We start from the raw sequence: 24,134 nt of genomic DNA on the forward strand, positions 1-24,134 counted from the left end.
GCAGATGCCTCAGTTATTCGACGCATATTTTTTCGCTCAAGCATGAATTCTTATCACGTGTTACTAAATTGTCTATTCGACCGGCTGTGTCTGATGTGCAGCGAATTTGGCATTTCTTTACAATTCGTAGAGAGCCATCGAGGCAATCAATCCCAACAAAGCAGTGCTTCACTACAGACGAAAGAGCTGTGAGCCCAATGCCCTTGCACGACGAGGAGGGCTCTCTGCTTTCTCCTCTTTTGTTGAACAACTCTGGCAGACAAGAAAGAGAATAATGAAGAGAAATTGATTGGTTGGCTCTGAAATGCGCAAAGAGTGAGAAGGATATCGCATCTGCAGCTGATCTCAATTGGGACGTGGACACTTTGTGGCAAGAAGAATCAAGTGTTGTGAAAAGACGGAAATATGGGTGGAAGAAGAGCTCATATTCTGACATCACAGAATTGTTCACTGGAAATGCAGAAGCTCCTTGATTATTCCAAAGAAAAGGCTTTTGCTGAGAAGAAAATATTTTGTGCATTTGAAATCTGTTTAATGAAGTTGTGGATTCAAATGCAGAATTAATAGAAGAAGAAGAAGAAGAAGAAGAAGAAGAAGAAGAAGAAGAAGAAGAAGAAGAAGAAGAAGAAGAAGAAGAAGAAGAAGAAGAAGAAGAAGAAGAAGAAGAAGAAGAAGAAGAAGAAGAAGAAGAAGAAGAAGAAGAAGAAGACGAAGAAGAAGAAGGTGGAGAAGAAGAAGAAGAGGAAGAATACTATTGGCATATTGAAGCAGACGAAATGGGGCTGCCAAGGAAGGAAGGGACGCTCATCTTTCTGTGCTTGAAGGACATGGCTCATCGGCCTGTTTGATTATAATGAATCAAATGCCAACGAGATTGCGGATGAGGAAGATAAATCCATATGAAAACGAAGAGAATGAGTTGGCTGTGCTTCAACAGAGAAGAGGAAGATGGATGGAAAGGTTGGCATTCATTCATCAACACTTATGATGCAGATGACAATGCTTCTGAAATGCATTCTATGATGCTCAACGCACAAAATTCAATGGACCATGCACAAACATAGAAGCTGAGCGAAACAACAACTTCATTGAAAAACAAACGATGAAAACAAAAACCATCAAATTCTCTTTCATCGGCTGTGGAGATAAAGAAATCAAACTTCGAATGATAATCATCTTGCTCGCTCAAAATGGCTGTCCCTTCGAAGAATGAAATTCAGATGCAATTTGGCAGAATGCTGTTCAACTGCAAGCTAATATTCGACAATTGGATGTCTCGTAGTTGGCGTTTCTCCACTCTTTTGAAGCAAAAGCGGAATCAGAAATAGAAATTCGCAGCCTTCCATATCTGTCTGGCACAGTTCGAGAAACAGGAAAACTTTAAAAATATGAATGATATTTTGAACTTCTCTTTTTTTTCATTGAATTCTTGCCTTTTTTTTTGTGATAAATATCCTTCCCTCGATATTGCCAGCAAATACCTTTGTCAAAAATATCACAAACTGCTCACCCTGCCTTATGTTACTAAATTCTATATAATTTTGTGAAGATTTTGTCATTCACAGAATTCCATCTTCCTTTGTCTTCATTCAATAAAACAACAGTTAAATCTGTTTTCCCTCTTGCCCCAAATAAAAATCATATATCTTCCGTAACTTCATTTATTTTCCAATGTCTATATAATAATCTGCTCCTTTCTCATTGTCTTGCTCAACAAAGCGGAGATTGGCCATTTCAACAATAACTCACATTCCTGCACTTTGGAAAGGATACGGATGGAAATATCTTCACAACATATAGAACAACAAAAATTACATACATTATGTCTTTTTGTGTTATTAATCATATTGTTGCATTCCCCTTAGCCATCCAATTAACAAAACTCATCAGACAGAATTTAAAAATCGATGCATCTCCACCATTGTCTGTTATCTCCACAGGAAATAATATTCCTAGCTCTTCAGGAAATGTTCACTCACGGAATCTCAATCGGTGCATGAATAATCCAGTTCAAAGATAATTATTCGATCAATGAATCCATTATAAATAAAGACAAGAGATAAAGTGTTGATTTTCTTGATAATTACTTGTTAAAAATATAACACTAAAAGGATGGAGTATGGGATCCAATTTTTATATTGACGATAAGATTTTATTGTGGATTTTAATTTTTTCTGTAATGTTGTGTTTTGTTTTTCATGCAAATGTTCAAAATGAGAATTTTTGCTGATTGCAACATGGCTATGGAAATATGTGGGATAGCTGTCACCGAAAAGTTCACTGGTTTGCATCCATTGTTATGTTTGAATTCCAGATGATTAGATATTCTTTTTTTCTATATTTTTATATTTGAAGAGTTGCTTTCTGAGCTTGAAGATTGCAATGATTACAAGCAGAAGCAAAAAGTCATTGAAATGAACAAAACTATTGATGGGATGAACGAAGAAGAATTTAGATCCATTTTCACGATTGAGATGTTTGACAAAATGGACAAAATGATAGAAGAAAAGAAAATGTCAATGAAAAATGCAATTTTGCTGCTGAATCATGTTGGATATAGCAATGTGCTGAAAAACATATGGAATCTGAATTTTAAATATACTTTGTTGTACAAAAGATTTGAGAGGATGATTATTGAAGAGGAAAAGAAAGTAGAAAAGAATGAAAAGCTTCTTGCAAATCTTTGTGAATGTTATATTTTACTTAGCAACCGGGTTAATTCGGAATTGATATTAATATGTGTGCCTTGCCTTCTGAAAGCTGCGTCTGTCAAAGAGGAAGATGAAGAAACACAAAAAGAAGTGGAAATTGCGTTATTGGCTTTGGGCAACATATACAAAAAAAATGAAGTATGCGCATTTTCACTTTCTTTTTGATGTCTTCACTTTTTTTCATTTTTTCTTTTAAGTTTATGTCTGAAGAATTGTATTTGAAGGAAATGAAAGAAATCATCCAACACCATCAGGAATATCACGATCTTACTCGGCTTGCCTATCAGTCTGCTTGGGGTTTTTTGATAGAAAGATTATACAACGATGGAACGTTACAAATAATTATTGTGAATGAGCTGCATTTTGTGAGGGAAGCAGCAAGAGAACTGGAAGAACTGTCGAAATGTGTGGATTGTGAGAGAAAAGAAGAAGGTGGGGGAGAAAAAGTTAGGAAAGAAGTGGATGTAATAGAGAGATGGCTTATGGTGATTATATCTTTTTTTTTCGAATGTGTATTGCCAAATGTGAAATTTGTTGAACTTATCAGCAGCGTTGGGAGTGTATTCCGAGTTGCAAAGGATAATTATGGAGGAATTTGTTATCTATGCATTTGTTCATTGAGAACAGCAGCGAGAAATAGAGCCGTGAAGATTGAAGACTTGTTGGAAAGCGAAGCTGTTGATGTTGCTTTAGAAGAGATTGCACAATCACGTGTGTTCGATAAACAAACTTCGGATTTGTTGGAATTTTTCAAAAGCCTTTGCGAAAGATTGAAAGGAAGGATTGCAAAGAAGGAAGAGAAGGATAAGAAAAAAGAGTTGAAAAGGAAAGTGCATGAAAAGATGGAAGAAGAAGGATACGAAGATTGTATCATCAGATTCAGTTGTTGCAAGATTAAAAAACTATTATATGAATTATTTTTAGTTGAAAATATTGATGATTTTTTTGTTTATTGCTGATCCGTTGGCTTTTTGATTCATCCTGTGTTTTTGCCTTTGAACTTCATTTGATTTGAACAAAATACTTGTTCTTCTTTTTTTTCTGTTTTCAAGAAAAGTTAATTTTCTTTTTTTCGAAAAGCAACTTTATTCCACTTCTGGATTTGTTTTTTTTAAACATTTCAGATGCAATAAAGAGAGCTTTATTGATTTCTTCCAGGCATATTTCATCTTCTTTTTCATCTTCTTCAAGAATACTAAATATTTAAAACAACCATTTGTGATTCCTTCCTCCTCCTTTCTTTCTTTCTTTTCTTTGTTGCTTTTCAAAGAAGCAAGTTGAAAACAGACAAAAAAAAAGGTTCAAATGCTTGCAAAATCAATAAATGAGAAAATATAAAGAAAGAGTTTTTGATTCGCAAAAATCAATGCAATTTCTCAAATATTCACAAAATAATCTGAAATATTCGATAATATGTCATGATAATGTTTTCTGTTAAAAAAACCTATCACTTCAGAGAAGCTTGTGACGATGTCTTCGTATCCTTCTTCTTCCATCTTACCAAATATCTCGATTTTCATCAACTTTCTTTTAGCTTCTTCCTTTTCATCACCCTTCTTCCTTTTCAATCGGCATGAAATCAAATCGAAAAATACAAACAAATCCCAAACTCTTCCATCTTTCAACGTTGATTGAATAATTTCCTCCATAAAAGCATCAACTGCTCCGCCATTCAGTAAGTCTTTCACACCCCTTTTGTCCTCTGTAAGTATCAATAAATGAATGCACTGATCGTTGATTTCTCCGTAATTATCTTTTGCTGCTCGAAAAACCTGAACAATGCTGCTGACAAGTTCGGCAAACCCTTCATTCCACACTTGGCACAAACTGAAGTAAAATTCCAATATTTGCAGCCAACCCAATATTATGCCCATCTCTTTCTTTTCTTTTCCTCCTCCTCCTTCTTCCTTTGCCTTCCAATCAATGCATTTCGAAAGCTCATCCAATTCACTTCTTGCCTTTCTCACGAAACCCAGCTCTTTCACAAAAACTTCTTCCAGGTATCTGTCGTTGAGTAATCTGTCAATTAAAAACTTCCATGCCGACTGATACGCAAGTCGCGTCAAATTGTGATGTTCCTGGTGATAATGGATTATTTCTGTCATTTCGTTCAAATACAGTTTTTTTCTATTTTCTATTTAAAAAAAATTACAAAAAGAAAGCGAAAAAACTCACACATGATATCCGAAGCAATTCGAGGCAAGCAAAGCCATTTCCACTTCCTTTTGAACTTTCTCGTTTTCCTCTTTGTTCAAAGCAACTTTCAGAATGCATGATGCACAGATCGAAAGAAATTCGAGTGAAACCCTACCATTAAGCAAAAGATAGCATTCGCAAAGGTCATCCAGCAGTCTTTCATCCCTTTCCTCCTTTTTCTTGTATTCTTCAACAATCATCTTTTCGAATCTTTTCGCACAAAGATGAACCCATGAACCACGTGGAATGTTTTCCTTCCAGTATTTTGCGGATTCCAATCTTCTTTCGTAACCCCAAAAAATATCTAAAATTTCGTTTTTTTCATATTTATCAATTTTTCCATCAATTTGAAGACTTTTTCAGTGACGGTGCATTCTAACTCTTTTTCTTCTTCCATCGTATCCATATATTTATGCAATTCAATGAGCATCAGCTTTTGAATGCCTGCTTTGTAATCATTCAATTCATGAAGCATTTCTGATACACAAAAAATAGAACGAAAAACGTGTGCAAAATGCGATCATTTCTTTGCAAGCATTATAAATAGACACACGTGTAAATTTTTCTTTGAAACTGTAACTCTGAGTTTCATCAGATTCAACACGAATTTTCTGATTAACAAAAAAAAAAGAGAATAAAAATAGCAATTAAAAAGCAAGTGTTTATTGGCTTTATTTCAAAATAGCAAAGGAAATCGCAGAAACTTGCCTCAAAATCATTCTTATTTTGAAATCAAATGGGACGAAATTTTTTGTTTTATGAATTTTGTCCACACAGTTCTTTCAAAGATTTTTCTTGATTTTTTATATTTCCATATTCAATATATCGCTATAATGTGCGAATTATAACTATTCGATAGCAGAAAAAGTTTGGAACAAATCATTGAATTTTTCATAAATTCAAAAATTCTGTCCCAAATCTTTGAGATTTTTCGTTAACAAAAATAATATGGGATGAAAAAATTTTAAAAATAGAAATATAACTCTATCAAGTATCGAAAGTGTTTGAACAGCACAATAGAAATGCGAAATGACAATTGTGGAATTGTTATCCGATATTTGCAACTGCATTTGTTCAAATCATGGAAACGAAAAACTCTGTTTATTAAAAAACAATTGTTAAAAATGAAACATACATATCCGAATGAATGTGAATTTTCATTTTGTATCAAGAAAATTAATTAACCAATAAAAAAAGAAAGAAAAATTGTCAAAATAATACCAGAAACAAACTCGAGTTTTTTAATAAAAAATTGTTATAAATTAACATTTCTCACACATATAAACAAAGTCCAAAATTCTTAATAAAAAAGACTTCACAAAAACGAAAATATAATTTTAATCACTCCAATAATTACAGATTTACAAAAATATAAAAAATAAATCAATAATAATAAGCTAATTTATATCATAAATAAAATGAATAATAATAAATATTTTCGTTTTAAAAACATGCAAAAATATACAGAAACATACAAAAACATACAAAAAAAATAAAAAAATTAAAAGTACATTTTTCAGCACTATTGAAGAATCAAATTCACTCCTCTTGAAAAGGCTCTTGTGAATCTGAAGGAATATCAATCTGTTTTGTGGTTGTTCCGTAATCAGAAACATAGCCTGAGATATTTGCATTCTCCTCTTTTCTCCTCATCCCCCTCTGAAAGTCTGAATTTATCGAAGTTAAAAGACTCTTCCTTTCTTCGCATTCAGTTAGCAGCATATTCTTCCTCCATCGTCTTCGCATAAAAAACAATGCCACTGCAAACCCAACACCAACAACTACAGTAGAAACAGCAATAATAATTATTATCATTGTATCCTCAACCACACCAGAATTATTTCCTTCGCTCACACACAATGGAACTGTTGTCAAATCTTTGTTGAATGCATTTTTAGTTGAAAACTTCAGCACAACATACACATCTGATCCATCAGCACGCTCCATGGCATCAAAAGGAAATATCGCACAAACTGCATTCTCATTGCTGCAGTTCAATTTATCTGCCACTGCAATCTCTGCAAATTCGTCTGTGAATTTTCCGGCATTAGTCTGGTTTGCGAGCAGCACCATCAAAAGATTGCAATTCAGAAGACATTTTCCTGTCAGAGTCACTTCATATCCCTCTCTGCTCTTCACCTTTGACACATTCACAGGCTGAGGTGTAAACAAACTCGACATCATATTAGAGGGGAAACCAACAAGCGAGCAGCTGTTGTTTTCAATCCAGAAATTCTTTGGTAATTCTTCTCCAATTTCTTCAAAGATTCTGCTTTTTCCTCTTTTGTCACCATGCTCTGAATAAGTTGTATACCTATCGCCTTTTATAAGCTCAATAGAACCTTTATCATCATTTTCCTGTGCTGTGTCGCTTTTGCAGATGATATTGTGTGCAACACTCGGAAACTCAGTCAATTCCACTGAATTCCCTTTTATTGACCTAACATCAAAAGACAAATAGCTGTTTTCAGAGTTAATCGCACCAACTAGCTTAGTTCTGAATGTAGTATTTTGCACAAAAGCAGAACAACTAAAAATACTCACAAAGGAACTTGCCCAAGTGCAGATAGTATTTGCTTCATTTTTCTGCACATTGTCTACTAAAGAAAGTGCCTTTTCAAATAAAAAGCAGCAGTTTTGAATGAGAACAATGCCAAATCCGTTTATTGACAAAAAGAATCCATTTCCGGGCTCCTTTGAACATTGGGAAATGCTTGTGTCAATCAACTGGAGGGAAACACTCAGAGAAAAATGAGAATGAAAATGTGAATAAGGAATCTGCTAATGAAGTGAAAACCGTTGTCGATATTAAACAGATGAAAATGATGATGATGACACAGTAACTAGAACAGAAGGATTCAAAACAGGAGAATCACTTTTCATGGACACAAACGAATTTACTTCCATCGAATCTATCCGCGATAAAACCGAGATGTTCTTGAGCTGTAAAAGGCTTCCTGTTTTGGCAATTGAGCAGCCTAATTGTTGTTTTCTTGAAAAAACAATGCAACTAATAACAGAAACATTCGAAAAGCCATCTTGCCAAATCGTGGAATCCCTGTAGCTGGAAATAATGCATTCTCTTTCGATAAATATAGACGAGTTTGTAATTCTCATTTTCGTTAGCAAACAGCTCATTTCGTTGATTTCATGTCTATTCAAACCTGTAAAATATTTTCCCAAAATTTTCGTGTTGTCCCTTATGAGTCGTGCATTAATTAATCTATTCTTCAGTGTGTTATCGAAATATAATGATGAGTTCTGCTTCAGATCCTCAAAAGCGCATTTTGAATCTTTTTTAAAAACAATCGATTCATAGTTGGATTCAGAGTAAATAAAACGACCAACAGTATTTAAAATGATGATACACTTTTTGAGCAAATTAAACGTAACATTTCAAAAGCATTTAAAGGCTATAAATAATCAACAAAAAAACAACAAATTTCAAATTTAAAATATGGGCATATCACAAATTTTTTTAAAGAGTGCTTGTTTAATGAGAGCAGTATCACATAAACATTAATATATTTGATGATATTGAATATGACAAGTTTTTTATCATTGATGTTTCATTATTTAATAATGCAAAAACAGTTTTTGTTTAGAAATGCATTTTTTTTTTCTTCTTTCATTTTTTATTTGAGTTGCAATTTTCACTTAAATAACTTTCCGAATATGAGTGTCTTTTCAATTTATTTTCTTTGATTATTTAAAGATGGAAATCGTCTTAATCGTTTCGAAAAAATAACTTTTTAAAAAAATTCAAAACTTTTATCAAATAAAAAAGCTCTTATTTATTCATAAACTTTCATGAAAATAAATTGCGTTGAAGTGAACAAATATCAATAATATATCCCAACAAAATACAAATTATTACTCTAATTAGAGAAAAGAAATAAAGGAGAACAAAATATAATCTAAAATGTCCAAACACAATTAGAAAATGGATAAATAAATAAAAAATTAAGCCGGAAAAAAATAAAAAATAAAAAAATATATAAAAATAAATAAAACTTCTGAAAAGAATTCGAAAGCATCGTCAATAAACATTCAATGCATTATCTTTAGGCATAACGAATAGTGAAAAAATATTAAAAATTACCAATAAAAATTTAATATTTCCTCTTCAACTCCGAAACTTTCTTTTCTCTTGTTTTTTGCTTGCTTTCTTTCTTTCTTTCTTCTTCCTCCTCCTCGTCATCATCTTCAAAGCCATCACCTTCAAAATTCCATTTCTTTCTCCTTCAATTCTTAAACCTTTCTCCCTCAATCTCTTCTTCCCAATCAAATTCTTTGAACACATCCTGCTCAACTTCTTCTTCTTCTCCTCCTCCTCCTTCTCCTTCTTCTTCATTCCTCTCCTTCTTCCTCTGATGCGACTTATTCTTCCTTTTGCCCTGCTTCTCCTTGTTTCTCTTCTCCTTTCTGCCTCTTTTGTGCCTATTTCTCTCAAATAACTCCTCCTCCTTCTCTTCAAATGAACCTTCACTCATTTTCTCTCTCTCCCTCTTTCCCTCTCTCTGCTGATGTCTGTGCTTCTTCTTACTATTTAGTTTATATTCTTCTTCTTCCTCTCCCTCTTCTCCTTCTTCCTCTTCTCCTTCTCCTTCCTCTTCTTCGCTTTCCATGTCCTTCTTCGTCTTCGTCTTCGTCTTCGCCTTCTTTTTCTCTTTTGATTTCTTTGACTTTTCTTTTCCCTTTCCCTTTCCCTTTTTCTTCTCCTTCTCCTTCTTTTTCTTCTTCATTTTCCTCTCTCTCTTTGAGTCACTTTCATCTGCATGTGAAAGAGTGTTAGAAGATGTTGCATCTTCATCCATATTCATCACGTCAAACACATTTATATCCATCATCATCTTCATCTTCCCTGTTGCTATTTCTCCTTCTTCTTCTCTTCCTTCTCTTCCTCTTCCTCCTTCTCCTTCTCCTTCATCATCATCATAATAATCGTCAAACGCACTTTCTTTTCCTCCAATCTCAGATTTCGCCCTGTTTGCTGCCATATCGTCACTTGTCACGCTGTTTCGTGAGTAATCTGACGGAGCTTCTGCCATCATCTGAAATGAATTAGAACTATTTGTAATATTTGATGCATTTAATCCATTTATTCCATTGTATGCATTCATTGAATTCATCTTATTCATTGCATTCGTTGCATTCATTGAATTTGGCACATTCTCCATTCTTCTTATACTCTCTGGCATTTCTGCCTCTCCGTATTCTGTTTGGAATTGATCTCCTCCGCTTCCTTCTATTTTATCTATATCTTCACAATTCTATGCAACTCAAACACCGAACTGTTATGCATTAACTTCAAGAGAAAACAATAGAGAAATATCAAAAAGAACTCCTTCTTTCCAAGCATCGCAAAAAGAGCAGATAAAATTTACCAAAAAAACTTAAAAAATTATAAATTATGAAAATATACCGAAGGACAAACAATGATTTTCTTGTTTTGCTACTGTTGAGACTGGAAACTTCAGAATCAAATTCAGTCTTCAAATGGAGGAGAAGGAAAGAAAAAGCACGAATAAAACAGAGTGAAATACGTTAAACAATAATAAGTATTTCTTACAATTGTATTAAATTGCTTAAAGAAGTTTTTGATAAGAATATAAAAACATAATTATTAATCGTGAAACCAATGCAAATATTAATTATTCTGTTGATCTTCAATTGTGAAATATCCTCATTTTCAGGATATACAAGGAATAAATAAATTATAGAAGGAAAACATCATGAAAAAGAGAATATAAAAAATTTCTTTTTTCAAAATACACATCAAGATCATTAAGATCATTTGAAAAAAGATATTTTTAATTCTATTTAAGAATTTATAACGAATTTGAACGTATATTATAAGCATGTGCAACATTAAGGAGAAAGAAAATACTCGCGGCAATCGACAATATTTGTATATAAAAAGATATATCAAATCTAATTCATGAAAATTATTTGAAATATGGAACACAGATTTGTATAATACTTGAAATCAATCATTCATATTGTTTTTCCATTTTCATCCACAGAATAAATACAAGTCATTTCTGTTTGATTCATATGACAAGTTTTTGATTTTCACAAGAAAATTCATCTCATTTTCACTCATTTCATCGATTAACTAAATATTGCACAATTTTTCATAACAATAAAGAATTTGGTCATTTTTAAATTCCATTTTTCATTAAAAATATTTCACTTTTTATCTTCTTTTCGTTGAAAATTCTGAAATAAAAAAGACATTCATGATAATTTTTAATTGCAATAAAGCCTGGATGATTAATTGGTTTCAAATTTGATGAGCAACAATAAATAAATTCTGGTCTGATTTTCAAAAAGAACAGGCATGTTCAAAACTGTGGCCCAAAAAAAAAAAAAGAAAATTTGACTTTAAGTTTGTTAATTATTCTGTTAATTAAACAATGAATGAAATGTCATTCTCGAAATGAAACTTTAGAATAATATGATAGCATTAAAAACAACAAATTGTTTTCAGGGTTGGGCATGAAGCGATGAAAGAGAACGAGAACAATGAAACATGATCCGATGAGGCATCTCAAATCAAAACAAGAAAAGGACAAAGAAAAGAAAGAAAGTCAAAAAGAAATAAATGAAAAAAGAACCCCAAAAATATAATTTAGCAACATCATTCAATCAGATTAATAAAACAAATAGCACGAAATCCACATTTAACAAATGAGAACAATTCAATTTCAAGAAAATGACACTGGGCAATTAAATAAAAGCACATTCACTTGCATAACTTCTGCTGAGAAATGAGCTGCACTGAAGGAGCATTCATAGCAACAATATAAAAAAAGAAGGATAAAAAAAATGAAAAAAACAAACATAGCACAAAGAATCATGAATATGGGCTCCAATTCAAAAAAAGAAATTCAATGAAGCATATGAAGACACAAGAAAATGGAAAAGGTGGATGGATAAGGGATAACAAACACAAAACACACAGACAATTCTTCGAAAGAAAAGAAAAGCTCTCCTCTCCTTGTTGATATATCCCTAAAAAATGAGTGTGTGCATAAATTCATGTAATCTCCCAAACTCAACAGAAGAAGCTGGAAAAAAAAAAAAATACAATGCAAAGAAAAAGAAGAGAATGAAGAAAATGAGGAAGAAGAACTTCAGGCATCTCAAATGCTGCAGGATAAATACAAAGCAATTAATAATAAAATGTCTGCCTATATTTCCTAACTCTTTCTCAAAACATCAAAACTTCTAATTTCCCTTCTTTCTTTGTTCCTTCTCTGAAACCTTACCTTCTTCATCATCTTCTCCCAAATCCTCCAATTCAAACTTATGATCGTCTTTCTTCTTTGTTGTTGATGCGTTTTCCTTCTGACTCTGTTTCAGTGTCAATTCTCTTTTTTGCCTCTTCCTCGCCTTTTCCGCCTGCTTCCACCGATACATGCGCATCCACTCACTCACTCTCTTCCTTCGAACTCCAAATACAGCTGACAGAACAGCCTTCGTGTCCTCATCAAATCTCTCACGTTTCCTCCTTTTCTCTTCATCCACTTTCCTTTCTTCTTCATTTTCTTTACGTGAAGAAGAAGAAGAAGAAGAAGAAGTATTTTTCTTCAAAAATTGAAGATGCATTTCACTCTGCATATCAAATTCAGGCACCTCCTTTCTCTCTTCCTCTTCTTCCTGTTCATTCTCCCTCTCTTCTCCTTCTTCCTTCTCTTCACAGAGCACCTTCATCATCTCCACTAATGCTGGCTTAAGTTTCCCTTTCTCTGCTCCTTTCTCTCCACAAACACTCTGAAGAGCCACAATCGGTGGCATCAGCAGAAACGGCACCATCTCCCCAACTTCTCCTTCACACTGTTCGAAAGGAGATTGTTGAGAAAGCAGATCAATCCATGGGGAATCCTTCATCTCCTTTGTTATTTCTTCCTTTGAGTGCTCATATAACAAAGTTGAGGGAAATGTTGTTGCAGAAGAAGGTGATGTTGAGGATGACGATGAAAGATGAGATGATGAAAGATGCGGCAGAAAAGTTCCATTATCGAGAGATAAAGCACTTGAAGAAATAGAAGTGCTTGTGGAGTCTTGTCTTTGAGTCATTTGTGTGTCTGACATATTTGAATAAGAAGTTGATTGATTCTCCTTCTCCATTCTGCGCCTAGCCATCTCTATCATTTCTTCATTCCCAAAGAATTTCAGTATTCGCCATGCTTCCATCGGAACCTTCACAACAGGCGGGAATCTCAGCTCTTCCCATTGAATCAAAGCACAAATTGTTGATTGAGCATCAGATTGCTCTTGCTGTTCAAGTTTCTGTTCATTTTGGATTTCATCATCATCTTCTTCCTCTTCTTCTTCTTCTTCCTCTTCTTCCTCTTCTTCCTCTTCTTCCTCCTCGCTTGCTCCAATTCTCGTTTCCTCCTTTCTCTTTCTGTTCCACTTCTCCAAAACAATCTCTTCTCCTCTTTCTGCATCTCCCTCCATCTCTTTCCTCCACCATCTCACCCAGCTCCCTTCCCCTTCCTTTTCCTGCATTCTCTCCAACTTCCCAATCTTCCCAGTAAGCCAATGCAACCTCTTTAGCATTCTCCCTTTCTCTTCGCACTCCTTCCTCTTCTCACATTCCTCCATCAACCTCTCAAATTCCCTCAAAACTCCCCTTCTGCTGTGTCCGCTATCATCTTGTTTTTCTTCCTCCTCTTCCCCCTCTTCTTCCTCTTCCTCTTCCTCTTCCTCTTCCTCTTCCTCATCTTCCTCATTCTCATCCCCCACAAACAGATCATCTCCTTCCACTCTCTTTATCCTCTCCAGCACTCCTGACTCTTCCCATAACATTCCACACACACGCATCAGCTCCCACGCCCCAGCCTCGCCCAGCGCTCCCACCGCCTCTGAGAACGGAATCACTCGTATCCCTTTCATTTTCCCTTCAACTTTCCCTCCTCCTCCTCCTCCTTCTCTTTCCATCTCTTCCATTTCAGGCAGATACACAAACAGCCTCCAGAACAGCGTGTGTAGCTTAACAATATCACTCGGAATGCTCTTCAATGGCATTACCCGAACTTCACTCAAATCTTTGCTGTTTCCGTTCACTCTGCTTGGCATTGTCCCCATGTCCACTCCAAACACAAGCTGATGCATTTCAAATGGCAAACAGGCAGTCTTCACAGAAAGTGCTGTCTTTCTCTTTTCGCCCTCTGAGCTGTTTGTGTGTGTGCCCCTCTCCCCATATGCCTCCACATCCATCCACTTCTTCACACACTCCAGTGCCATTCGGGTGCTCTGCACCAAAAGTGGATGCAGTCGCTCTCCTCTGAAACACACCCCCCGCACAGCCATCTCATCCCATCTGCTCTTCTCTTCAGCTCCCTTCGCCTTCTCTCTTTCTCTTCCGCCTTCTGCTGCCATCCCCTGCATTGCACACGCAAACTCTGCCACCAGCATTTGGAACACCTCCGATGCAAATCCATCTGCACAAATGGAACTTTCATTACCAGTTCTCATTTCGTCTTCTTCTTCTTCTTTATCTTCTTCTTCTTCTTCTTCTTCTATAACTTCTCCTCTCTTCTCAGCAGTTTCATTCAAAACAGAGCTTCCCCCCAAACAGAAGTATCCATCTGCTTTTCTTTGCCCTCTCATTTCTGTTCCTCCTCCTCCTTCTTCTTCTTCTTCTTCTTCCTTTACCCCTTCCTCTTCATTGAGGCAATATTCTGGTACTACACTGGCACAAACTTCTTCCTCTCCCAAAATATCTCCCAAATCAGCTGATTCCATTAGAAGAGTCTTGTCTTCCTGTTCTTCTTCTTCTTCTTCAAAATGACAATGTGATTGTCTTATCTCTTCTATTTCTTCTTCTTCTTCTTTTGTATCTTCTTTTGTGTCTGTAGCTCTTCTGTCTGGTTCTTTCCATCTTCTCCCGTCAAAACAGCAGAATGTCCCAATCTCTTCTTCCTCCCCCTTTTCGCTCTCAATTCTGCTCAAATCTTCTTCTGCCAGAAAAACACGCCTCCTCATTCCCTTCTTTCCTCTCTCTCTTCTCTCTCTTCTCTCTTTCCCCTTCCTTCCCCGCACTTCCCCTTTATCCACATGCCTCCTCTCCTCCATCGTAGCCTTCAGCAGCACCGCCATCCCCTTCGTCCTCTTCTTCATCTTCTCTTCATGTCTCTCAAAAGCCTTCTTCGCCTTCTCTTCATTCAGTTTATCTCTTTCTCTTTCTCTTTCTCTTTCTCTTCTTCTTCTTCTTGAACAAGAGACATGCTTGTTTGATGGGAAATATTCATCTTTTGGCTCATCTGCCATTTGCATTGAATCTTCTGACTGAACAGATGAAGCACAAACAGCGCAATCAGAAGATGAAGCTGAAGCAGAAAAAGAAGCAGAAGCAGAAGCAGAAGAAGAAGAAGAAGCAGAAGAAGAAGAAGAAGAAGAAGAAGAAGAAGAAGAAGAAGAAGCAGAAGAAGAAGAAGAAGAAGAAGAAGAAGAAGAAGAAGAAGCAGAAGAAGAAGGCGAAGAAGATGTTCGTTCATTAGGAGGATTCCTTGAAGAAGAAGGAGATGTTGTTGTTGTTGTTGAGGTGTGTGTTTGTGTCTGCTGACTCTGCAGGAGAAGCTGATGTTGTGTGCTGTCTGGCTGAGGAGGAGCCAACAGAGCTTCTTCTTCCTCTTCTTCTTCTTCTCCCTCATCTCCTCTGGCTCTTCTGGATGCTCCTCCACTCTGCAGTGAAGAAGACGCATTCCAATCTGAATGAAGACGGTTAAGATGGCTGTGTCCATTGCTCGTCTGAGGTGAAGATGTCTGTGTGTGTGCTGGCTGTTGTGTGTCATCTGTCTCATTCGCCTCTTCGCCTTTTCCTTTGAGCGCATTCTTTTTCATCCTTTTCGTGTTTATTTTCATTTTCATTTTCCTTCTTCCTTTCTTCGTTCTCTCCCTTCTCATCTGACATCTTCCCCTCACTGCGACAACCCCTCCTTCTCCCCACAAACCATCCTCTTCTGCTATTCCTCCACAAAAACTCCACAAATCTATCGGTTCTGACCCCTCACTCGAAATCTCTTCTTCTTCTTCTTCTTCTTCTTCTTCTTCTTCTTCAAAGATGCATCCAATCATCTTCATCTTCTCCATTTTCGCTTTTTCCATCCATTTTTCTGCTTCCCTCACAGTTTCTGCTGTTCTGCCTTTGTCCAACCAGCCTTCTTCTCTTCTCTTTTGCTCTTTTGCAACAAAAGATGCATTATTTTCATCTGGCAGAGCAGATGAATCCAAATAAGTTAAATGAAATGAGGTCAAAGAAGAAGATGATGATGCTGGTGATATCTTTCCTATTCTTCCATTCTCCTCTTCCTCTTCCATTTTCCCCGTATTTTGCCTGCAGTCCGCTCCCAAATCCTCTTCTGGTTGTATTTTTCCCTTCCTTTCTGCCTTCTGATCTTTCCTCAAACTTTTTTCGTCTTCCCTTTTCTTTCCCTTTTTCCTACCCTGAATCTTCCCTTTCCCTCCATCTGTATGTTCATTTCCTTCAATTTCCTTTCCTCTGCCGCTTTCTTCCTGGGCCATTAATTCCCTTGGCTTACCAAAAAATCCAATATCTTTATATTTATAAGACTTACAACGCTGCTTATCGTAATTTTTCTCTGCCTTTTTCCGCCTCACCATTTCGCTTTTCCCTTCATTTCCCCCTTTCCCAAGCCCATCCTCAAACCTTACTCTGCTCCTTTCCTTTTCCAGCCCTGTTTCATTTTGTTTATTTCCCTCTCCATTTTTTTCTTCTTCCATCGGCTTTCCTTCCCTCTCTCTGCACACACAAAAATCCTTCTTCAACACTTCTGCTCTTTTCTGTTCCCCAGTCTGCTGATCTGACTCTTCCTGCTGCTCTTTTCTGTCCCTTTTCATCCAAAATACACGCCTCTGATCAGACGGATCTTCCGCCTTGCCTGCCTCTTCACCCTCTTCTTCTCCGACTCCGCTATCAGGCGCTGCTAACTGTGCTGTCTGCGATCCTCTTGCTGCATCCGATCGGATTTTAATTTTCTTTTTCATCATCGATCTTGCTCTGTAATAAGTTGTTAAGCCAAATTAAACATTTTTTCATTCGATTTTTAATTCGATTTATCTCCTCTCTGCCTTCATCAAACCAAATGAAATACAAGGAAACATGGTTGTTTCATAGGAAAAGGTCTGTTTGGCTGTTTCTGCCTTGTTTTCTATCTTTTCTGTTGTTTGTCTATTGTCTTGAAAACTCCAATTCCACTTGTGCTTCCGATGAATGGTCGTTTCCAAAAGGAACGGATAAAATGTGTATTTATCAGTGTTTGCTAAATTCGCATTGTTTGCCTATTACTTCGTTATAATCATGACTTTAACATTCGTTTCTATCAATTTTCAGCTGGGAATTTTTCATGTGCTTATTCTACCATGCAGCGCAATTGGGCATCGTAGGACATGATTTTTACTGGTATTTTTATACTGCGGAGATATCTGATAAGCACAATCTGAACTCGAATGGAAATTTTGAATTTCTTTTTGGTTCCTAAGGGCCAACTACAAAGTCTAGCATGCTTATTTCAGCACAATTCGTTTTACGCCATCTAATTGTACCTGTACCAGCAATATTGAGCGTCTCAGTTGCCATTTTTTTAAAAAGCAAAAAATTACAAAAACGCTTCTGCTACGCTGAGAAATGCCTGAAAGGCTTCAAAATTTCGTGAGACTATTAAAAATACATATGTACAAACCAGATAGAAGTTTGCTATATTCGTATTTCCCTGGTTATTTGCAAAATACGAAAACAGAAAAAGGGGATATTTGGAATAATGCTTTGCAAAACAACAATTTTTGGATTGCAAAAAATGTTCCAAAAACGTTGCTCTTTTTGGTATGTATTTTGAGCGGTGCTCATTGGATGGGATTCAATTGATTTCATTTTCAGATGAGAAAGTTATGGTGCTTATCAAATTATTTCAAATTCATTCTGCTCCCTCTTGAATGACATGACGCCTCTCTCCTTTCTCCTTCGTGCTTTTGATGCAATTTGCAAAGGAAAATCAGGTGTAGATATTTTTTGATGACTTGGCTGCCTTGGACGCAGGTAATTTCAAAAAACCAAATAATTGTGGTTTTTGGGCAGTGCATTTTGCGAATGGTCTAGCTATATTAATATTGACATTTCAAAAGCAAATGCACATAAAAGGCATTGCATGCAATTAGTTTATTTTCTCTGAAGTTTCGAGTTGTGGTTCTGTTCATCAAGTCACGAATGAATTCATTTCCTATCCATTATTCCAGCGCATAAGCGACTTTCATACGTGAAAATGGAATGCATGCCTTCAATTTATGCATTTTGAAAGATGTTGCACTTTCTCATGCGCAACAACTCGGTTATTTTGGCAAATGATATTTTGATGGGAAAATACTTATTTTCATTTCAGAAAAATCAACAATGGAAGATAAATATATCAAAACATTCTGGTATGTTTTCTTTGCATTAATAATTTTATTATTTATCCTTTTTTTATCAACGAAACTGCAAGTTTTTGAGCAAAACTTAAGTAATAATATATTTTCAGTCACAGTTTTGAGAGGGCTAATTTTATTGCATAACCTGCGATATCTGCTCATTTTGAAGAGATTTGACATTGGAGCTTATGGAGCTGATTTAAGCGCTTATTTTCAATTCTTATAATTCAAGTAATTACTACCTTCAATTCATTTAAATTTGCTTGAGCAAATTGAAGATGAGAGACTTTCTATAGTTTTCTTTTTCATGCTGCTATTTGTGAGCACGGAATTGTAGCTATCTTGGAAGATGCAATGTATTTGTTGGATGAGAGAAAATGAAAGTTTATTGTTGACTTTTTTATTTGAAAAGTTCCAAAGAGAAATTTATTTTTCATTATTTTTGAATTTTCTTGGGTCTTTTGCTCATTACCGAGCTTGTCTTTATTTTTATCTGGAGCTTTCAATTTAAAGTGAAACTCTTTCTCATTTCCAATTGTTTCGCAACATCCTCATAAATTTGTTTTTAAAAAAATCACAAATTATATTTTCTTTTTCGTTTCTTTTAGACTGTCTTCAGTTTGATGTTCTCTTAAAAAAAAAAAAAAAAGAAAAGAAAAGAAAGAAAAAAAAGAAAAACTTAACGCAAGCCTTTTCTTTCAACAGACACTATTCTCTAAAAATTTCCTTGTTGCAAGGGCCTTCTATTGGATGAAATGTGAAATGATTTATAATTTTTGAAATAACCTTTTAATTCTGAGTTTTTCAAAGGGTATTTGAGTTTTTCTTTAACTTTTCGAAAATAATTGGTCTTGTTGAGTTTACAATAAATTATGCACATATTATTGGAAAATTGACATAATATCGGACATAACAATATGATTATTTTTGAAGTTATCTCGATTCATAATGAAGCTTTATTAACTTTTTTGTTAATAAATAAAACAAAAATTTTGAAAATGAATTATTAATTTTCTCAAAAAATGTGATAGTGAGTGATATTATTTTTTTCAAAAAAAAAAAGAAAAAAATAAAAAAATTCAAAAAAATATTATTTGTTCTTCATCTGTCAAATGCGATGCATTAGCTCCATCAGAAACACAGAGGATACTGCTTTTGTCATCAGATTCCACATCTGACGATTCTACACCATTTATTATTCGATTTTGGTAAACTAATTATTCAAAGTTGTTAAACTAATAACTCAAAATTGGTCAACTGATTATTCAAAATTGGTCAACTGGGGGGAAATATTGATTTTCAAGCTTTTTTTGCACTAAGCCTAAAATAATTGTTTCACTCATAACATTTTTGAACTTTATCAGTTTTCAAAATAAATTTGATTTTCATATCCTAAAACAGACATCATTGAAATCAAAACATAAAGAATAGCGACATTTCACGAATGCCAAAAAATGCACCCATTTTTATTGTGTTTAATGGTCTCAAATAGTCAATGAAAAGTGCATAATTTTTCAATGAAAATGCTTTAAGTGAAATATTTTGTCCCAACTAATTATTCAAAATTAATAAACTTATTATTCAAAATTGGTCAACTAATTATTCAAAATTTATAAAATCCAGTATTTTTTAAAAAAAATTTTTTGATATAATAAGATCACTGGTTAAGTGTCAGAAAGCGATTAAAATGTTTTGTTTTTTCATTATTCTTAAAAGGGATGAAAAATTGAACCCCGATTTTTATTATTTGTGAATAAACATGAAATTTTCTGATTTTTCAGAAAAAAATCATCATCATGGAATTAGGATAATTTTTGAATTATTTCACCTCACATCGATAAATAATGTGAAATTTAATCAAGAAAAGTTATTTGCATCAGTTTTTCAAACAAAATACAAATATTTTTTGGAACTGAATAAATCTGCTAATACACTTTTGAAAATCTTCAATTGTTTTTTATTGTTCATCTTAATATATTTTAATTTCAATAACTTTTCTTGATTGAATTTCACATTATTTATCGATGTGAGGTGAAATAATTCAAAAATTATCCTAATTCCATGATGATGATTTTTTTCTGAAAAATCAGAAAATTTCATGTTTATTCACAAATAATAAAAATCGGGGTTCAATTTTTCATCCCTTTTAAGAATAATGAAAAAACAAAACATTTTAATCGCTTTCTGACACTTAACCAGTGATCTTATTATATCAAAAAATTTTTTTTAAAAAATACTGGATTTTATAAATTTTGAATAATTAGTTGACCAATTTTGAATAATAAGTTTTCCAAACTTGAATAATAAATGGTGTATGTATGCTTTGTCATCCAGACTTAATTCGGATTCATCTTCGTTTTCAATTTCATCTTTTTCTTCCATTTCTTCTTTTTTTCCAATAGACTTTCATCCCAATTTCATCTTCGAAAGAAATTTTGAGAGTGTTTTTTGCTATATCAAAAGCTGAATAATCTCTTAGATATCTTTCTCTAATCACGTGTGTGTGGAAAACCGCTCTTAAAAGCGACCACGTTCCTTCAATGGTATCTGTGGAAGTACCAGAAGGAGATCCACAAATTGCGTTTTGTGGCACACTGTCCTATCAATGAAGCTAATTGTCCGCAAAGAAGAAGATGCCTTCCACTCGTCACTCATTATTGTTATTTCCGGAAGAATGTGAGATTTTGAAACAGGAATGAGAATGTTTGCTGAACGATATGAAACAACAAAAATGCACTGCTTTTAAAATTTTGAAGAGTTGTTCGTTCTTTCTTTTTCTCCAAAGATTCATGTTTGCTTTTTTCTTCTTACACTTTTATAATTTCTCCCTCTCCATATGCGTTTATCAAACTCCACTATCTTTCTTTCCTTGCCCAACACAATAAAATCATTGTTTATTTGATCAGCACAGGCACATCTCAATACACTGGACCAATAACTCACAACCGCATAATGAACTCCTATCATTTTGTGAAAATGCTTTGTTGAAACTCCAATCTTCAACAGAAATATGACCAATTATAATTTTCCTTTTCCAATCTTCGATATTGTTGATGTTCTATTTTTGAACAACGATCTTTTTTCTCCAAACTTTCTGAATGTTCAATTGTAAAAATTCTCTCCATCATTTTCCATTTTCAACTCTTTACGGTGAATTCTGCACTGTGGATGCATTTCTCTCATAACTCTTTTGAAAGACCAATCCAAAGCTCGATCTTCGTTTATAAACGTGGTTAACTCGTCAAAGACTGAATAATTTTTCCTCTCAGGAACCGCCATTTCACGAAAACATTTGTTGATCAAACCAATTTTTTGAATAATTGTTCCATTTTTTGATTTTTCTCAATCAATTAAATATGTCACCAAACTTCGAAACAAAAAAATAAAAACATTGTGAATGTGATGAAAGGATGTGAAATGAAAAATACAAATTTTTAGTACGTCCGATTTTTTTATAACGTTTTGAAGAAAAAATTTTTAAAAAAATTTACATTATTTTTATTTCAGACATATTATTTTCTGAATCACAAAAAATCGATTAAAAAAATCATATAAGAAAAACCATCGTCAAAAATCAATAATTTTTGTCATTAAAAACTTGTCTTTCATCAAATACTTGTCAATAAACGCAACCTTCAAATTTTTGACCCTGTAGTCAGAGTCTTTAACCGGGTCAGTGATCTATTCTTGTTATTTTAATTTTTTTATTGTTTTTGTTGCTTTATCGACAAATTGCGATTCCCTGAATGATGAAAACCTGGATTGAAAATATGAAATTGTTCAAAAAATAATTTTTCCATAGAAAAAGAATAAAGATCAGTTTGGTAATAGAAAAAACAGATTATTTCAATAAGGTCAATAATAATCAGATGCCCGATATATTGCTCCGAAAGTGGACCCCTCTGGTGCTCTTGCAGGCTGTTCTTCGCTTTCTGCTCATTCCGTTGGATTTTCCATTAGCTGTTTCATAATCAGCGATCGATCAACCAGCCGCTGAGCACTGACATTCCATGAAGCAACAATTGTTTCTGGATATCCTGCTGAAGACAAACAATTTCTCAAAATTGAAAAGAATGCTTCCCTTTTCGATAAAGAAGATGCAGTTTTTCAACATTCCTTTGCTTTAATCAAAATTTTCTTCATATTGGCTAACCAAAATTGGTCATTGGGTTGAAGGTGTGAGAAGTGTGAGAAGACAATTTTATCATATCGATTAAAGTGTCTCTACACAATCTTTTAACTTCTTCAACAAAATGACCGACTACACCATCCATCACAAGAGTAATATGCATTAATTGTTCTCATATTGCTATTCTTTTCTTCAATATATCCGAGAGAAGTGCTATCTTGAAATAATCCACAAACAAGGTTTTTGTAATGTGATCAGTTACTGAAGAAAAACAATTTTCTTGAGATGTTGTTGAGAATAGATATTCTTTCGGAAGGAATGAATGTGGAATAATAATTATTGACAGAAAACTGCAGCTATCAGAATTGGTCTTAAATGCCATTTATGTGGATTGGTGACGAGAAGTTTCAAGCACAAATAGAATAGGTGTTGTTTGTGAAGACGAAAAATTATTAGCTCTAAGTGAAAAGAAATATGTTGATGTTTCACATTTATTTCAAAAAAGTCAAGGCATTGGATTTTCTTCTCCAATATACTTTGAATAAGAATAAAAAAAAGAACATTCACTTTTCTTTATGAATGAGCAATTCTGCCTTCCGGAAGTTCATGTTGTTTCGAGAGCTGTTTTCTTTTTTTCTTTTTCTTTTTCTTTTTTTTTGGACGTTGTTGAAAGAAACGCTTTGCTCAATGTTTATTAACCTTCTTCACTTCTTCATCTTCTTTTTGCTTCTGAATAAGAAATTCATTTGCTTATATTTATTTTTTATTTTGTTAACATAACAAAAAAAATGTTCACACACCATTTTCTCCATGTCTGAAACTGTTGGATATTTTCTTGTACCAAAATTTAATAAAATCATATCTTCCATTTTTTCCTATCAGTCATATGAAAATAACGTTGATTTCACCTTTTTGCTGATTAATCAACTTGCGTTTCTTGACTCAAGAGCTCGTTGCAAAGATGATCGATGAAGTTATCCACACTTATCAATTTGATGCTGAAAATAGTCCAAAATATCATGAACAAACAAAGCATTGATGTGGTCGTTTTCCAACGACCTAATATCATTTGTTGCAACAATCCTATGAAGGGTTATTTTTTCTTTACGCATTATAATCTAAACATCTGCCTCATATGTCTTCTGACGTGAACATTTTAGAAGTGATGTGACGTGACAGAGAAAAATTTTTATTCACTTATTTATAAAATTCTTCTTTTTCAAGAAACAAAAATTACAAAAATAAATTGATGTGTATTAAGAATTTTTGAATCATTATTAAAAAGGTCATTATAATTATGATTATTATTTTCTTTCATGCTCATTTTCAATTTTTAATTGAACAATGGGTTGTGCCGCAATCGTTTTTTTGTTGCATAAATACCACTGCACTCACGTCACTGCCTGTCACTGGAGTTATAAAAATCAATTGTCCATTTTTCTAAAATTTGTGTTTTTTCAGGTGCAAAAAATTCTTTAATAAAGTTTTTAACTTCTCAAAGTCAAATAATTTAAATATGAATTTAACTTTCATGGTTTTTGTTTTTCTTTTATTTTTTTCTGACTCATTAGGATTATTAGAGCTTGTTTTACACAAAAAGCTGTTACAAACTGATGAGATGCTTATTAAAACATAAACTGTTGTTGGAGATTAGAGTCTAA

At 34.1% G+C, this 24,134-nt stretch overlaps 6 protein-coding genes across 6 annotated transcripts; 1 reads left to right on the forward strand and 5 right to left on the reverse strand.

Moving 5' to 3' along the window:
* Positions 1 to 13: 13 nt before the first annotated feature.
* On the reverse strand, positions 14 to 520 carry MONOS_4957 (uncharacterized protein; the record flags this gene model as incomplete). The annotated part of the gene is made up of 1 exon (XM_067875067.1): positions 14 to 520. One exon carries the CDS (start codon positions 518 to 520, stop codon positions 14 to 16), a length of 507 nt encoding a protein of 168 aa, XP_067732417.1.
* A 1,693-nt stretch (positions 521 to 2,213) lies between these two features.
* Positions 2,214 to 3,670, forward strand: MONOS_4956 (uncharacterized protein; the record flags this gene model as incomplete). Its single annotated transcript, XM_067875066.1, has 5 exons — positions 2,214 to 2,283; positions 2,356 to 2,476; positions 2,708 to 2,849; positions 2,909 to 3,578; positions 3,636 to 3,670. 5 exons carry the CDS (start codon positions 2,214 to 2,216, stop codon positions 3,668 to 3,670), a joined length of 1,038 nt encoding a protein of 345 aa, XP_067732418.1.
* A 417-nt stretch (positions 3,671 to 4,087) lies between these two features.
* MONOS_4955 (uncharacterized protein) lies at positions 4,088 to 5,107 on the reverse strand (the record flags this gene model as incomplete). Its single annotated transcript, XM_067875065.1, has 3 exons — positions 4,088 to 4,107; positions 4,156 to 4,756; positions 4,889 to 5,107. 3 exons carry the CDS (start codon positions 5,105 to 5,107, stop codon positions 4,088 to 4,090), a joined length of 840 nt encoding a protein of 279 aa, XP_067732419.1.
* A 1,339-nt stretch (positions 5,108 to 6,446) lies between these two features.
* MONOS_4954 (uncharacterized protein) lies at positions 6,447 to 7,091 on the reverse strand (the record flags this gene model as incomplete). The annotated part of the gene is made up of 1 exon (XM_067875064.1): positions 6,447 to 7,091. The coding sequence occupies one exon, from the start codon at positions 7,089 to 7,091 to the stop codon at positions 6,447 to 6,449; it is 645 nt and encodes a 214-aa protein (XP_067732420.1).
* Positions 7,092 to 8,676: 1,585 nt separating this feature from the next.
* MONOS_4953 (uncharacterized protein) lies at positions 8,677 to 10,039 on the reverse strand (the record flags this gene model as incomplete). Its single annotated transcript, XM_067875063.1, has 1 exon — positions 8,677 to 10,039. The coding sequence occupies one exon, from the start codon at positions 10,037 to 10,039 to the stop codon at positions 9,152 to 9,154; it is 888 nt and encodes a 295-aa protein (XP_067732421.1). The 3' UTR covers positions 8,677 to 9,151.
* A 1,254-nt stretch (positions 10,040 to 11,293) lies between these two features.
* MONOS_4952 (uncharacterized protein) lies at positions 11,294 to 16,938 on the reverse strand. Its single transcript, XM_067875062.1, has one exon. It carries the CDS (start codon positions 16,929 to 16,931, stop codon positions 12,141 to 12,143), a length of 4,791 nt encoding a protein of 1,596 aa, XP_067732422.1. The 5' UTR covers positions 16,932 to 16,938; the 3' UTR covers positions 11,294 to 12,140.
* Between the last annotated feature and the right edge of the window lie 7,196 nt (positions 16,939 to 24,134).

This window comes from Monocercomonoides exilis (assembly GCF_001643675.1).
Source record: "Monocercomonoides exilis strain PA203 chromosome Unknown scaffold9-1957334, whole genome shotgun sequence".
In the NCBI taxonomy this organism is placed as follows: domain Eukaryota; phylum Preaxostyla; order Oxymonadida; family Polymastigidae; genus Monocercomonoides; species Monocercomonoides exilis.